The sequence below is a fragment of the Vitis riparia genome, unplaced genomic scaffold (genome assembly GCF_004353265.1).
Source record: "Vitis riparia cultivar Riparia Gloire de Montpellier isolate 1030 unplaced genomic scaffold, EGFV_Vit.rip_1.0 scaffold510_pilon_pilon, whole genome shotgun sequence".
In the NCBI taxonomy this organism is placed as follows: Eukaryota; Viridiplantae; Streptophyta; class Magnoliopsida; order Vitales; family Vitaceae; genus Vitis; species Vitis riparia.
In genome coordinates, this window is record NW_023269693.1 from 548,297 (window position 1) to 565,125 (window position 16,829).

The 16,829-nt window shown below is 40.5% G+C and overlaps 1 protein-coding gene across 1 annotated transcript; it reads left to right on the top strand.

Annotated features, from left to right (window-relative positions):
• The first annotated feature begins 3,396 nt into the window (after positions 1–3,396).
• On the top strand, positions 3,397–3,993 carry LOC117909972 (mucin-7-like). The gene is made up of 2 exons (XM_034824017.1): positions 3,397–3,705; positions 3,772–3,993. Exons 1-2 carry the CDS (start codon positions 3,397–3,399, stop codon positions 3,991–3,993), a joined length of 531 nt encoding a protein of 176 aa, XP_034679908.1.
• Positions 3,994–16,829: the final 12,836 nt, after the last annotated feature.

Sequence of the window (16,829 nt, forward strand, 5' to 3'; positions counted from 1 at the left end):
TCGTGCTTATTTGGTAGGGTCTTTCATTATGGTTTTCACTAACCACTTAGCTTCAAAGTACTTATTGACAAAGCAAGATGCAAAATCAAGGCTGATTAGATGGATTCTCTTACTACAAGAGTTCAATATCCAAATCAAATATAAGAAATGAGTGGAGAATGTGGTAGCTGACCACCTTTCAAGGATGGCTATAACGCATAATTCCCATGGTTTGCTTATTAATGATGATTTTCAGGAGGAGTCACTCATGTTGTTAGAATATGCTCCTTGGTATGCTCATATTGCTAACTATGTAGTTACCGGTGAAGTTCCAAGTGAGTGGAAAGCACAAGATAGGAAGCACTTTTTTGCAAAAATTCATGCCTACTATTGGGAAGATCTTTTTCTTTTCAAGTATTGTGTAGATAAAATAATAAAGAAGTGTGTCCCTGAACAAGAGCAATAGGGGATCCTTAGTCATTGACATGAAAGCGCATGTGGAGGCCACTTTGGTTCTCAGAAAATAGCCATGAAGGTGTTGCAATCAGGTTTCAATTGGCCATCACTTTTCAAAGATGCTCACACCATGTGTAGGAGCTATGATAAATGCCAAAGGCTTGGGAAGTTAACACGTAGGAACCAAAGGCCTATGAGCCCCATTTTAATAGTTGATCTTTTCGATGTTTGGGGCATTGACTTCATGGGACCTTTCCCTATGTCTTTTGGTAACTCTTACTTTTTGGTGGGTATGATTATATTTCTAAATGGGTTGAGGCAATCCTGTGTAAACACAATGACCACAAAGTTGTTCTCAAGTTTCTCAAAGAGAACATCTTCTCAAGATTTGGGGTGCCCAAGGCCATAATCAGTGATTGAGGTACTCATTTTTACAACGAGCCTTTTGAAACTCTCTTAGCCAAGTATGAGGTGAAGCACAAGGTAGCTACACCTTACCACCCTTAGACTTTTGGGCAAGTTGAGTTAGCAAATAGAGAAATCAAGGATATATTGATGAAGGTGGTGAACACGAGTAGAAGAGATTGGTCTATTAAGCTCCATGATTCACTATGGGCATACAAAACAACTTACAAGACTATTCCTGGCATGTCTCCTTATCGACTAGTCTATGGCAAAGCATGCCATCTCCCTGTGGAAGTTGAATACAAGGCTTGGTGGGCAATTAAGAAGGTAAACATGGTCTTGAATAACGCTGGGATGAAGAGGTGCTTAGATCTTAATGAGATGGAGGAATGGAGAAATGATGCCTACATCAATTCCAAAATTTCAAAACAGAGGATGAAGAGGTGGCATGATCAGTTAATCTCCAACAAAGAATTTCAAAAGGGACAAAGAGTCTTACTCCATGACTCTAGGCTCCACATCTTTACAGGAAAGCTAAAATCAAGGTGGATAGGCCCTTTCATTTTTCACCAAGTGCATTCCAATGGAGTAGTGGAACTACTCAATTCCAATAGCACAGACACTTTCAAAGTCAATGGCCACCGTCTCAAGCCATTCATGGAGCCTTTCAATCAAGACAAGGAGGAAGTTAGTCTCCTTCAGTCACAACAATCTTAACCAAAAAGGGGTAGATGGACTTAGTCTTTCTGAAGACTAACCAAAGTCCATGTTTTTTGTTTCAATTTTGTTGATTTAAAAGCTTTATTATTTGTTTTAATTTTAATTCTAGCTTTAATTTATTTTATTTTGCTCTAACCTAGACTTTTTGGATGATCAAAATTATAAGGAACTTCAAAGGAATTGGAGGAAAGCCTTAAAGAACCAAAGAATGAGAAAAAGCCTGAAAAACAGAGTAATATTTCAACTTGCGAAAATTTCGTAAGTTGAAATTCCAACTTGCGAAAATGGGGGCCAACTTATGAAATCCTCAAAGTTCAAATTTGTAAGTCCACTATTCAACTTGCGAAAATTTTCGCAACCTGCAAAAGCACCTCCAGGCACACGTTTGCCATTTCGCAAGTTCATTTTCCATTTTTGCAGCCTACGAATCAACTTGTGAATCAAGTTGCGAAATGGGGCAACTTGCAAATCAAATTGCGAATTCCAAGGAACTTGTGAAAATGCCAACCGTCGTTTAAATCCATATTTAAACCCCTAATTTCTTCCATTTTCATTTCGCACAACCATTCCAAGTTGTGAAAAAGCCCTATCAAGCTGCAAAGCCCCAAATTCCAAAGCATCTCCTCCATTGGAAGCCCTGAGGTTGTGCGTCTAAAGATGAAGCACCTCCGCGCACCCAACACGCACCTTGTGGAACACAAGCCAAGTAATTCCTCTCCATTTTAGCCATGGCCAAGACAAGAGGAGCCCATGTCGCGTTTTAATCAACTCGCAATCCAAAGCCAAGAGCTTCACCTGTTACGAGATTCCACATCTGAGGCCCCACAGGCCCCTACCATTCCACTTTATAAGGGTGAAGTGCCATCTAACCCTCCTCAGCACAGGTATGAAACGAGGAGACCACCCACTATACATGGGGCAAGCATTTCATGCCCTAAGAAATCAGTTCGTCGCTCTCCTGCAAAGAAAGCCAAAGTTTTAGGCCCAAGAAAGTCATCTGCACCTCCACAGCCTCAGCTGCCTGCTACAGAGTCTCAGATTCCTTATAGGATGACTCTAGAAGAAATTATCAAGTGACCTATGGTTACACAGCCACATATTGAGGGAAATTTGGATTGCAAAGCCAGGTCATTCCACTCCGAGCTATGTTTTGATATGGAGACTTTCAGACAGCAACTAGAGCTTAGAGATTCATTCCACCTACTATAGAGATACCATTTGGAGCACCTGATGACTCCTAGGGACTTTTTCTATCCCAGAGTAGTACTAGACTTCTATCAGTCTATGACTACCCATCACGTCTAGAATCCTAATGTCATCCACTTCACTATTGATGGACGCCATGGTATCCTTGGAGTTAGACACATTACAGAGGCCCTGGATATTCCATATGAGCCTATGAGTCCAGTAGATTTTAGAGAGTGGTCCCATTTCTCTCAAAAGGACAATGTCTGTATATTGTCCAGGGGGACCTCTACACACTCATTTCTTCTTAGGAAGGAGCTTCCACCTAGGAAGCGTCTTATAGATGTGGTGTTACACTCCAACATATTTCCACTTCAGCATATGGAGTAGATGTGAGGAGCTATATGGGAGACTTTATTCCAGATATCAGAGGATTTCTACTTTGGCCCTCATCATTTGATTATGACCTCTCTTCTCCACTCTGAAGAGAAGGTCCACAGGAAGAAGCTCCAAAGAGCAGATGCCATTCCATTACTTTTTCCCAAGTTGCTCTGTCAGATATTAGAGCATTTGGGTTATTCTTCTAAGCCTCAGCTTGAGCGCTGCCGCATTTTTTGAGAGCTATTCACTCTCGACAAATGGAATCATTTAATGGCCTATGTTGCACCTCCAGGAGCCCCAGATATGCCAGCACCTCCAGAGCCACCACAGGCACAACAAGCTGAGATACCTACAGAGATCATACCAACTGCCCCTGCAACACCTTCTACAGTGCCCATGCCTGAGGCTACATCTTCTGCTCATCCTACCACTCTTGAAGCCCCACCAGTTGTACCAGCTACATCAGCACCTCCTCCATCTGAGTCCTTTATCACCATATCCACTTTAGAGTTTAGAGACCTATGTCATACATTGCAGACATTGAGCACCACTCAAGGTGTTCTCTTCCAGCAGATGGAGGTCATATGTGCACATTAGGATCAGCTTATTGTCATGCAAACCTAGAATACTACCATCCTTAGTCAGATACAACAGCATTTGGGTATTTTGCCACAACCTGAGCATGATATGACTGGCCCATCAAAGCCTACAGCTCCATCTGAGGAGGCTACTCCAGCTAAGCAAGCTATTCCATCTGAGGAGGCTACTCCAGCTGAGCAAGCTATTCCATTTGAGGAGGCTACTCCAATAGAGCAAACTATGCCTCATGAGGAGACTACTACAACAGAGGTCGAGACTCTTATCTAGAGCACTCGGGAGACCACAACAGAGCCATCATCTCCACATGATCCTTCCACCACTACCTAATCATCTATCTACTTTTTGTATTTACTTATTATAGTAGAACTGTTAATCCCATGTTTTTTATGTTTTATATACTGAGATTGGATGTATTACTTGTGCATATTTCATATTGTACTTTCTTAAAGTAATATATATCCATCATTTTTTAGTATACTTGGCATATTTTTATTTATTTCCTCTACTCATTTATTTTTTATTTTTTTTTGTTTTTTGAATCATGTGGTTTCTCATATACAATTCAGACTCTATTCCACTCAGGAGGTACCACTTCCTCCCTTTATTTTCAATTGCTCTTCAAACATTGTGGGCAATGTTCAACATGGTTGGGGGGAGAGTTGAGGAAGGAAGTATTGTTTATATGCTAGGTTATAAATGGTAATTTAGTTACTCTTCATGGTCATCAAGGAAAAATTCTCAAAATGAAATGGGAGAAATTGAATTTTTGCCTTTTTACTTGACCTAGAGTTTGTATTATGCTTATTAAAGTTGATGAATTGTTGAAACTTCTATTGAATTCAACCTTATTTCTTCCACTTTAAGCTTACCACACATTGTGCACACTAGGTTCCGATTATAAGATGAAAAACTATTTCACCCCTTGACTTAGGAAATTTTAGACTTGGTACCTTTGACCTCATTTTAATAGTGTTGGGACACCTTAGAAAGGCCAATGAGCCTTTGAAAAGAGAAGAAAAAGATGAAAGAAAAAAAATGTTTTACTTGCCTTGAAACCCGAGCAAGGTCTAAGGGGTATATGGTGAAAATCTTTAAAACTTGGTGCCCTAAGCCTTCATTGGTTGGGAGTCATTTTTTTTACCTTTAAGCTTTGTACTCCTACAAGAAAAAAAAAGTGTGAAATAAATTAGGAGCATTCTTAGCCTATTGGAGGTTGTCAGTTTGCTAAGATTTGAAAAAGACCTAGGTTGGGGGGAGAGATTAGTTCAGCATACTATATTCGGAAACTAATAAGTAACACTTAGATTTTTATGGAAGAGTAAAGATTAACCCTTTGGGAGTGGAAATTCTTTTAAAGCTTAAATTTGCATAATGACGTCTCTTTATGAATTGTGATTAGGCAAGTTATTTGATCACTCTTGTTGAAGTTTGAGTTTTATATCATCTTTCATGTTCCATGTGAGAGTATGATCATCATGCCACTTGAAATTTTTTGGAGTGATCAACATGATGTTGTAAATTATAGTACTGTTTATTTTAATTTTTCTCTCCTTCATTGCTAAGGGACTAGCAATATGTCGGTTGCGGGGAGTGATTACTACTCAAAAAGTTATATTTTATAGCTTGTAATTAACTCTTTTAAACACTTTTGAGTAGTAGTTATTACCTTGGAATTTTGATAAGGTTGAGAAGGAAAGTTTCATTTTTCTTGCACTGTGTTGAGGTTGGCAAACCTTGAGATTGAATATTGGAGATTATCTATCTTCTAAGATAGATCACTTTGCATTCCATCCATCATTTTGTTCAATGAACTCTCTACACTGTCAATTCTTTGACTGAGATGAGCATTGATGGATTTTTGAGCTCCAACAAAGTCTCCCACGACTTTGCTAAGATTCACCATAGCTTGTTCAAGGTTCGAGGCTTGCGGAAGTGCTTGAACAGGTTGTTGATACTGAGGTGGCTGTGGTTTCCAAGAGAAATTTGGATGGTCCCTCCAATTGGAATTGTAGCTGTTGCAATCACTAAACATTTCCCTCACCGTTAGAATGGTAGGACACTCATCCACCAAGTGCTCAAAATATCGACAAATGGAACAGGGCATAGGTTGCAATGGTGTCTGAGAGATGACTTGCACTTCTTGCATCTTCTTCATTTCTAGCTCTTCCAATCTCCTTACCATAGCTGCAATCTTTGCCTTCATGTCTATGTCGTCATTCAAAATATACATCTCAGCCTTAGCACTAGGTTGAGACGTCATTCTCCCCATATTTTGAGCATTTGGTTCATCCCATCCTCTTGAAATTTCACCCACATAACTCATGAAGTTCATGGCTTCCTTTGCTATCTCGTATTCAACGTGACATGCACAACTAGCAATTTGTGAATTAAAAGCAGAGAAAACAAAATAAAAACAATTCTAAAAAAAATTAAGACTAACTAAAACTAGCTGAAAGGTAAACTAAAACATAAATAAATAAAAAGAACAATTAAAAAGAGTTAGTAAAAGAAAAGAAAAATCACCAAACTTGTGATGAAGATCACAAGTGTTCTCAAAAGATCATATCACTGCAAAGTGGCACCATCCCTGGCAACGGTGCCATTTTGATTCGTGCCCAGTTGGGTATTCTAATAAAAAATATTTATAAAACCTATGACCTCATACTAGCGTAGCAAAGCTAATATAGTATAGCATCTCTAAGGTCGAACTCTGGGATGGGTTTTCACTCTACTAGTGATAGACTCAAGATTAGAAATTGAATCTGATGATTTCCTTTGTCAAAAACTTAAAGTTTAAAAGAAAATAAAATTTGTTTTGAAAGTGATGCTTGAAACTAAACTAACATAGAACTAGGTAAAAAATGGAAGAAAGAAAGTCTCCCGGAGCTAAAGGTTGCTATGATTAAGTTCAGAATGCAAAGTGGGAAATTCCGAATTTTTCTTCTCGTATTGGGGACAACAACATAAAGGATGGTTGTTTCTCGAATCGGTATAGGTTTAACAATGAAGATTTAATCCATAAAAAGTCAATAGAAATGGTAGTCAAGTTCCATAAATGGCTTTAGACACTAGGGGTCTTCACCTTGAGCCACTTTCCAATGGCTCGTACATGATAACTAATGGTCTGATGTGGATCTAGCAATAAGTATCCACAGAGACCTAAAGCTTATCATGTATTGGGCATTCAAAGTGATTCTAAGGGATTTAAAGCAAAACTTTAGATTTAAAATCCATTTATGAACTTCAACTACCTGTATTTAATGCACGAGAGTTTTCCACTTTTGCATCTGGACTTTTCACCTAGCTTCCCTTCACTCCAAGAAACCAAAGGTTTAGCCTCTCATCCTCTGGGAAAACATCCTCAGAGGTTGTTTGGTTTCCAAGAAAAAGAAAATAGAAGAGAGAAAAGGAAAGCAAAGAGAACTTTGTATTTTTTTCCGAGAGGAAAATTTCACTAAGTGTAAAACATACATAAGTTTTTTGGGAGAGATGATTTTCATCCCTCTTATAGTCTTTACAAAGCAAAGCCTGTGATTGGTTAAACAAGGATAAGAAAGGAATTTACATCAAAAAATACAAAAGAAAAGATCTCATGTGGAGTTGGCAAAACAGAGGAGATTTCGCACCAAAGTCGCATGGGCTGGTGCGAAATTCGCACTTTGAAGTTCCAATTTCGCAAGGTGCGAAATTGTCTCTTAGCTTGATGCAGTTGTCTTCCTAAGGCCATATCTTCCTCATTTCAGCTCCAAATTGTACACGCTTTGAAGCGTTGGATTTTTGACTTCCTGAGCTTTGAAATGGTATATAGCATGTAGAAAATGAACTTCGGGAAGTGCTCCAAAAGTGCGAAGGAAGACTGCAGCTGCTGTCCTCTATTTTCTTCACTCTGTTTTCCTCTGTTTTTCCTCTTTGCTTCTCTCCTTTACTTGGCTTTTCTTAATGATCCAAAAAGCTTTCAAAACACTAAAACTAGCCAAAAATATGATTAGAAGTCATTACTAGGTCCTTAACATGCCAATTGGAATAAAAATGGAGAACTACTACACAAAAGTGCTTAAAACATAATGAATTAAAGGCGCAAAATAGCACTTTTTGGGTAGTAATCACCTATTTTCTCCTTGTAACACACCAATGAGAAGTTTTCTTGGTTAGGAAGTTAGCAAGAGGGGTGAATAGCCTCTCTATATAATATCTATTATAATTTTGTAGGGGGGGAGTTTTTATGAGAGACGAACTTTGTATAGTTTTTCATAAAGTAATACAACAGAGCTCTGCTCTGCCTTATCTTCTCATTTTGTTTTCTCTTTTATTTTTATTTCTAGCAAATCAAATTCTGAGGATGTTTTCCTAAAGGATGAATGGCTAGGCTTTTTGTTTCTTGAAGTGAAAGAAGCTAGGTAAGGTTCCGGATACAAAAGTGGAAGTTTCGTTGTTTCAGTTTTTAATGAAGAGAAAGTGTGACTTGTTAATGGTTTTTATCTTGTTAGTTAACTTAAAATCCCTTAAAATCACCTGGGCTAACACTTGGTAAGGCAAGTGGACTCCGTCCATTGAGATCCACTAGTTTATCTCTTGCGAGCCTCTGGGAGGTGGTTTAAAGGTAGGATTATCTAGAATAGCTAACACTTGGTAAGCTTTTAGATTCCCAAGAGAGATCCATTCGAGCTTTTGACGAGTAATCCAAGGTTAAGGATCACCTTGAATGGTCAATACCAGGTGAGAGGTATGAACCATTGCAAGATGATTCAGTGACGGTGATCTAGTGTTTGAAACCATTAAGGGGAAGCATCTGTACCACATCGATTCAGGAAATAACTATATGTTAAATCCCCAATGCGACGAAAAGATCCAAGTGATCAGAATATCCCTTTTTGTATAAGGAACTTGAGCCTAGTGATCTAAAACTCCAAGAAGCACTTTTCTTTGTAAGTAATTTCAATTACTTCATTTTTGGTTTCAATTAAAACCAACCTTTTCGCACATACTTATGTTTTCTTTTAAAGCTAACCTTGAAAAGAAAAAGCACCAATTCGGTTTTTGAACTAATATCAGTTGTAATTTGAAAACCCATCCCTATGGACGATCGTAGAGCCATTATGCTATGCTAGCTAATGCTACCCTAGTATATGGTGAAATAGGTTTATAAATTTTGTTGATTACTCCCGTCTGAGGACTGAAATCAAAGCACACTAGTTGATTGAACACCAATCAACAGGGCATACACCAGCTGGGCACAAATCAAATATAAAAGGGGAAACTCCTCCAAGCCTAAGCCATAGTCCAAGGGTAATCATGCTAAAGGTGTGGGAGACAAGGCATCACGAGGCTACCCTTAGAAGGAAGGATCATGTAAAGGCCCTAGTGGCAAGAATGGAAAAGGCAAAGATAAGCGGAAGGAGTTCACACCCAAGACTAATTGCTTCCTATGTAATGGTCCACACTGGGCACGAGATTGTCCCAATAGGAAAGCCCTAAGTGCTATGATTGAGGAAAAAAAGAAGGAGGGCGATGCTCATGTGGGATCGTTACAACTCTTAAATATCCTTAAGGTCAAGCCGATGCCTAAAACACCTCAAAGAAAATGGCTAATATACGTAGAGGCCCTTTTAAATAGGAAGGCCACCAAATCCTTGGTGGACACTAGTGCCACTCATAACTTTGTCTCGGAGGATGAGGCAAATAGGCTAGAGCTCCAAGCATCCAAAGAAGAAGGTTGACTCAAGACAGTTAATTCAATTGCCAGGCCATCACATGGAGTAGCTCGTGAGGTGACTATGCACATCGGCTCATGGAAGGAAAGGTCGACTTCACAATGGCACCCATGGATGACTTCAAGATGGTACTAGGGATGAACTTCCTACAGAAGGTCAAGGTTGTGCCACTACCCTTCCTATGCTTAATGGTTATCCTAGAGCAAGAGAAGCCATGCATGGTCCCTACAATCACCAAAGGTTCATCCAAAACCCTTAAGTTATCAGCTATAAAAGTAAAAAGGAGATTAAAGAGAAAAGAGGTGAACTACCTTGCCACCTTTAAGGAAGAAATGGATAATGGGTCGAGAGAACCCATGCCTAAAGAAATTGAGGGAGTCCTTTATGGATTCAAGGATGTGATGTCTCCTGAGTTGCTTAAAAGACTTCCTGCTAGGAGAAAGGAAGATCATAAGAACGAGTTGGAGTCGGGAGCTAAGCCCTCTGCTATGGGGCCATACAGAATGGCTTCACAAGACCTGGAGGAGCTAAGAAGACAACTAAAGGAGTTGTTGGATGCAGGGTTCATCTAACCATCCAAGGCTCCCTATGGCAAATCAGTCTTGTTTCAAAAGAAGCATAATGGGTCCCTACGAATGTGTATCAACTATCGAGCACTCAATAAGGTGACGGTAAAGAAAAAATACCCTATTCCTCCCATCGCTAACTTGTTCAATCAACTTGGTAGGGTGAGATACTTTACAAAGCTAGACTTAAGGTCGGGCTACTTCCAAGTAAGGATTACGGAGGGGGACAAGCCGAATACTACATGTGTGACCAGGTATGACTCATACAAGTTCTTAGTGATGCCCTTCTATCTCACCAATGCCGCAGCAACATTCTGCACACTCATGAATGAGATCTTCCACCCATATCTAGACAAGTTCGTGGTGGAATACTTAGATGACATAGTCATCTACACTAACACCCTGAAGGAGCACGTAGAGCATTTAAGGTCTTCAAGATCCTAAGGTAGAACGAGTTATATGTGAAGAAAGAGAAATTCTCCTTTGCTAAAGAAGAAGTGAGCTTCCTAGGGCATCGCATCAAAGATGGCAAGCTGATGATGGATGATAGCAAGTTGAAAGCCATCCAGGAATGGGATCCACTAACCAAGGTATCTTAGCTCAGATATTTCCTTGGTTTAGTTAATTACTATCAGAGGTTCATCAAGGGTTATTCGGCAAGGGCAGCTCCACTCACTAACCTTTTTAAGAACAATAAGGGATGGGAATGGAATGAAAGGGGTCAACAAGCCTTTGAAGATCTAAAGAAGGCTGTGACTAAGGAGCCAATGTTGGCACTACCCGACCCCACCAAGGTTTTTGAGGTACACATGGATGCCTTAGACTTCACTATAGGGGAAGTCCTTATGCAGGATAGGCATCTGATCACCTTCGAAAGTTGCAAGCTAAATGACATGGAGAGGTGCTACACTGTGTAGGAAAAGAAGATGATTGCCATCGTCTATTGCTTGCACACCTGAAGGCACTATCTTCTAGGGTCTCACTTTCTAGTGAAGATCGACAATGTTGCCACTAGCTACTTCCAAACACAAAAGAAGCTAAGTTCTAAGGAAACTAGGTGGCAAGACTTCTTGGCTGAGTTCAACTATAAGCTGGAGTAGAAACTAGAAAGCATTAATCATGTGGTCGACGCCCTAAGCCATAAGGCATAACTAGCATCCATGAAAAGCCTGACCAAAGGAGACATAATGGACCTTCTAAGGGAGGGGCTGCAACATGATGTAGTGGCTAAGAGCCTTATTGTCCTAGCTCATGAAGGGAAAACTAAGTTGTTTTGGGTGGAGGACAACCTACTCTACACTAAGGGGAGACGACTCTACGTGCCTAAGTGGGGGAGCATAAGGCAGAATCTGATAAAGGAGTGCCATGACACCAAATGGGTTGGGCACCCAGGACAACGAAGTACGAGGGCACTACTCAAGTTGGCTTACTACTAGCATCAAATACGGGATGAAGTTGAGGCCTATGTGAGGACTTGTCTTGTTTGTGAATAAGAGAAGGTAAAGCAACGACAACCTAGAGGCCTATTGGAACCACTACCAATAGCAGAGTGCCCATGGGACAACGTCACCATAGATTTCAACATTGGGCTACCCAAGTCGGAGGAAAACGACTATATCATAGTAGTAGTGGACAAGTTCTCTAAATATGCGACCTTCATATCAGCCTCTACTGATTGCACAGCGAATGAGATGGCAAGGCTATTCTTCAAGCACGTGGTCAAGTATTGGGGGTTACCTAAGTACATTATCAGTGATCCCAATCCACGTTTCACTAGGAAGTTTTGGACGGAGCTCTTCAAGCTTGTGGGTTCGGAGCTTAACTTCTCCACAAGCTTTCACCCATAGACAAATGGGCAAACAAAGAGGGTGAATGCCTTATTGGAGCTATAGTTGAGGCACTTCATGAGTGCCAACTAGAAGAATTGGGCTAAGTTGTTAGATATAGCCCAGTTCTCATACAACTTGCAAAGGAATGAGGCAACCAACAAGAGACCATTTGAGCTAGCCACAGGGCAGCAACCCTTAACTCCTCCCACACTAATGATAGGCTATACAAGGAGAAGTTCAGTAACTTTCAAGTTCGCGAAGGGGTGACATGAGTAAGCTGACATAGCACGCTCATAGTTGGATAAGGCCACTAAGAAAATGAAGAAGTGGGCTGACAAAAAGCGATGTTACAATGAGTACAAGGTTGGAGACATGGTGCTTGTGAAGCTCCTTCCTCAAAAATTCAAATCCCCAAGGCTAGTACATAAGGGCCTTGTCAGGAGGATGAAGGATCCTTCCCCATACTTGGGAACATCAGGAAGGTGCCCAACAAAGTTGAGTTACCGCCAAGGTTAAAGATTCATCCAATCTTCCATGTAAGTTACTTGAAACTGTATCACGAATACAATGATGATCCAAGCCGAGGGTTTTCTAAGAGGGCACTTACAACAATCATGACCTCTTATGACAAGGAGCTATAACACATCATAGCAGATCGAGTCATCAGGAGACGAGGTGTGCCTCCAACTGTGGAGTACTTAGTGAAATGGAAGGGACTTCCAGAGAGCAAGGCTAGTTGGAAGCCAACAGATGCACTATGGAAGTTCCAGGAGCAGAGTAAACGGTTCCAAGCAAAAGGTGCTACGAGGACGTCTACGGCTTATGTGGGGGAGAGTGTCACAGGATGCTTCAAATGAGCCTTCCCGTGGGCTGATATAGAGCCCAGGAAGCTTCTGGAGACTCTTACACTTAGCCATTAGTGGGAAGTGTGTGGAGGGTTTTAGAAATACCTAGAGAAGTCCACACATCTCGACACTAAGTGGAAGCCGTGAGAGGAGTCTAGGGCTTTCCAGAGAATTCTAGAGATATCTTGTACATAAACTTGTACATAGATTTATGTAGAGTATTCTAGAATCTTCTTGAATTGTAAGGAACCCTCCAAGGTTTTAGAGAGTTCCATTGGTGCCTATAAATAGGTGAGGGCCTCATTTGGCTAAGGCACCAAGTAAGTGAGCTTCCAAGCATTGTATAGCTTCCTTTGAAAGCAATAAATCTTCCATTCTTTAAGAGTTTCCTACTATGCCTTCTAAAACTTCTCAGTCGTGAGGCTCTTAGCCTAGCAAGCTAAGCATTGGGGGTAAGGCTAACTTAGCAAGATCAAGTGTCTTGACTTGTCTAAGTGCTGCATAAGCTTAGGATAAGACTAAGTCTATGACACTAAGCTCATGACCCGAAGTTGATAATGTCATCCGTAACTCTGTGTTGTTAATAACATCTACACTCTAAGTTCATGACTCAGAGTTGTTCATGTCAATTACAACCCTGAGTTGTTCATAGCATCTAGAACCTTGAGCTCATGACTAAAAGTTGTATAACACTGAGCAGTTCATAGCATCTAGAGGCTTGAGCTCATGACACATAATAGTTCATATCATCTACAGCCTAAGCGGTTTATAGCATCTTAATGACTAAGCTCATAGGACTGAGTTATTCATAGCATCCAAAGCCATAGGATCATGACTTAGAGTAATACATGTCATCTACAACCCTGAGCTATTCGTAGCATCTAGAACCCTAAGATCACGACCCAGACTCATTCATGTCATTCACAACCTTGAGTTGTTCATGGTATCAAGAGCCCTAAGGTCACGACCTAAACGCTTTCTTGTCATCAATAACCTAAACTTGTGTATGGCATGTAGAGCCCTAAGCTCACAACCCAGAGTCTTTCATATCATTGACAACCGTAAGTTATGTATAGCATTTAGAGCCCTAAGCTCACAAATCGAAGTCATTCATGTCAACCACATCTCTTCACTGTTCATAAAATCTAGATTCCTAAGCTTATGACTCGAAGTCATTCATGTTATCCACAACCTTGAGATTTTAATATCATCTAGAGCCCTAAGCTCACAACCCAAAGTTGTTCATGTCATCCACAACCCTTAATTTTTCATAGCATCTTGAGCCTGAGCTCATGACCCATAGTCGTTCCTGTCAATCACAACCCTGAGTTGTTCATTGCATGTAGAGCATTGAACTCACATCCCAAAGTCTTTCATGTTAATAACAACATTGAGTTGTTCATAAAATCTAGAGACCTAAGCTCATAACCCAGAGTTGTTTATGGATCCATACCCTTGAGTTGTCAATAGCATCGAGAGGGCTTAGCTCATGACTCAGAGTCATTCATGTCAACGATTGCCCTGAGTTTTTTTATAGCATCTAGAGCCCTGAGCTCATGAGTCAAAGTCTTTCATTTCATCGAAATCCTTAAGTTGTGCATAACATCTAGAGCCTTTAGCTCACAAATTAGAGTCTTTCATGTCAACCACAACCCTTAGTTGTTCATAGAATCTAAAAGCCTGAGCTCATGACTCAAAGTCATTTATATCATCTACAAGCCTAAGTTGTCAGTAAAATCTAGAGCCTTAAGCTCATGACCCAGAGTAGCCCATGTTATCCACAACCCTTATTTGTTTATAGCAACTAGAGCCTTGAGCTCATGATCTAAAGTAGTTCATGTCAACCACAACCTTAAGTAGTTCATAGTATCTATAATTCTGAGCTCATGACCCATATTCTTTCATGTCATTGACAACTCTAAGATGTTTATAGCATTAGAAGTCCGAAGTTCACAACTTCAAGTCGGTCTTGTCAACCATAGCCCAAAGTTTTCCAAAGAATCTAAAGCCTTGAGCTAACGACCTTCAATACGTCATGTAATCCACAACCCTAATCTATTAATATCATCTAGAGCCCTAAGCTCACACTCGAAGTCATTCATATCAACCATAGCCTAGAGCTATTCATAGCATTTAGAACCATGAGCTCATGGCTCAGAGTCTTTCATGTCAACCATAACTTTGAACTGTTCATTGCATTTAGAGCCTAGAGCTCATGATTGAGAGTCGTTCATGTCATCCATAACCCTAATCTATTCATAGAATGTAGAGCCTTGTGCTCACAACCCCAAGTCTTTCATGGCATAAAAACCTTGAGTTGTTCATAGCATCTAGAGTCGTGAGCTCATGACTTGGAGTTAGTCATGTCAACCACAACTTAGAGCTTTTCATAGCATCTAAAGCCTTGAGCTCATGACCCAGAGTGGTTCATGTCATCAATAACCCTCAGTTGTTCATAGGATCAAGAGCCATGAGCTCACAACTCAGAGTCTTTGATGTCAACCACAACCTAGAGTTTTTCACTAAATCTAAGGCCTAGAGCTCTTGGCTGAGAGTCATTCATGTCATCCACAACCCTAACCTGTTCATAGAATCTAGAGCACTGAGCTCAGAACCCAGAATCATTCATGTCATCGACAACCTTGATTGTTCATAGTATCTAGAGCCTTAAGCACACAACCTATAGTCGTCCATGTCAACCACAACCAAAAGCTTTTCATAGCATCCAAAAGCCTTAAGCTCATGACCCAAAGTGGTTTATGTCATTGATAGCCCTAAGTTGTTTATAACATTTAAATCCTTCATCTCAATACCCGAAGTCGTTAATGTTAACCACAACCCAGAGTTGTTCATTGCATCTAGGGCCCTAAGCTCCTGACCTAGAGTCATTCATGTTTTCCACAATCCTATGTTGCTAATAGAATCGAGAGCCTTGAGCTCATGACTTTGAATCTTTCATGCCATCAGGAACCTTAAGTTGTTCATAGCACCTAAAACCTTAAGTTCACAGCCTGGAGTAGTTCATGTCAACCACATCTCAGAGCAATTAATAGCAACTAAAGCCTTGAGTTCATGACCCAAAGTCGCATATGTCATCGACAATCTTGAGCTATTCATACCATCTAAAGCCCTAAGCTCATGACCCTGAGTTATTCATGTCAACAACAACCCTGAGATGTTTGTAGTATATATAGTTTTTAGTTCACAACCCCAAGTCATTCATGTTATCCATAATCCTAACCTATTCATAGCATTTAAAGACTTAAACTCATGACCAAGAGGAGCTTATGTCTACCACATGCCTGAGCTATTCATAGCATTTGGAGCCTTGAGTTCATGACCTAGAATAGCTCATGTCATCCACAACCCTAAGTTGTTCATAGCACCAAGAGTCCTGAGCTCATGAATTATTGTCTTTTATGTCATTGACAACCCTAAGTTGTTCATAACATGAAGAGCTCTCGACTCACGTCTCGGAATCGTTCATGTCAACCACAACCAAGAGCTGTTGATAACATCTAGTGCCTTGGGATTAGGAACAAGAGTTGCTTATATCATCCATAACCCTGATGTGGACCCTCACCCTATCCATCGGACCGGCGCGACTCGCTATTAAAAGAAAAGAAGGAATGAAAAAGTTTAGTTCTCCAGTTTTGAAAAACCCGCCCCCGGTGAGGAACGGTGTTGTATGGAGTTGCCACTTACTTTTTATTTTTATTTTTAAAATGGGGAAAATTAAGTAAGAACCAAAAACCCCTAATGACCCCAGTATGGGAAAAAAACGGTCTGGGAAAACTAGATTCTGAGTCCGGGGATCAGGTTACCCATTGGGAAGGTACCTCATGCAAGGTAGCACCCCTCTAGGCCCAGAACTCGGTCTCTACTAATGAATTGGGGTATGTGGGAGCATATGGGTCAAAGATGAAACCCTAGGCTAAATAGATGTCATGAATCACACAATCCTAATTGGTATTTGGCATGCATATGAATTCAACCAACCCAAAACAATGGGTGCGTACCTGTGGTCCCCAGCCATGCGCTGCATAAAAGGTCAGCCAAACACAGATAAACATGTAACAAAAATTCAGGATTAGGCACCATGCATGCATATGATTCAACAATCAAAACCAACGATGCGTACCTGTGGTCCCT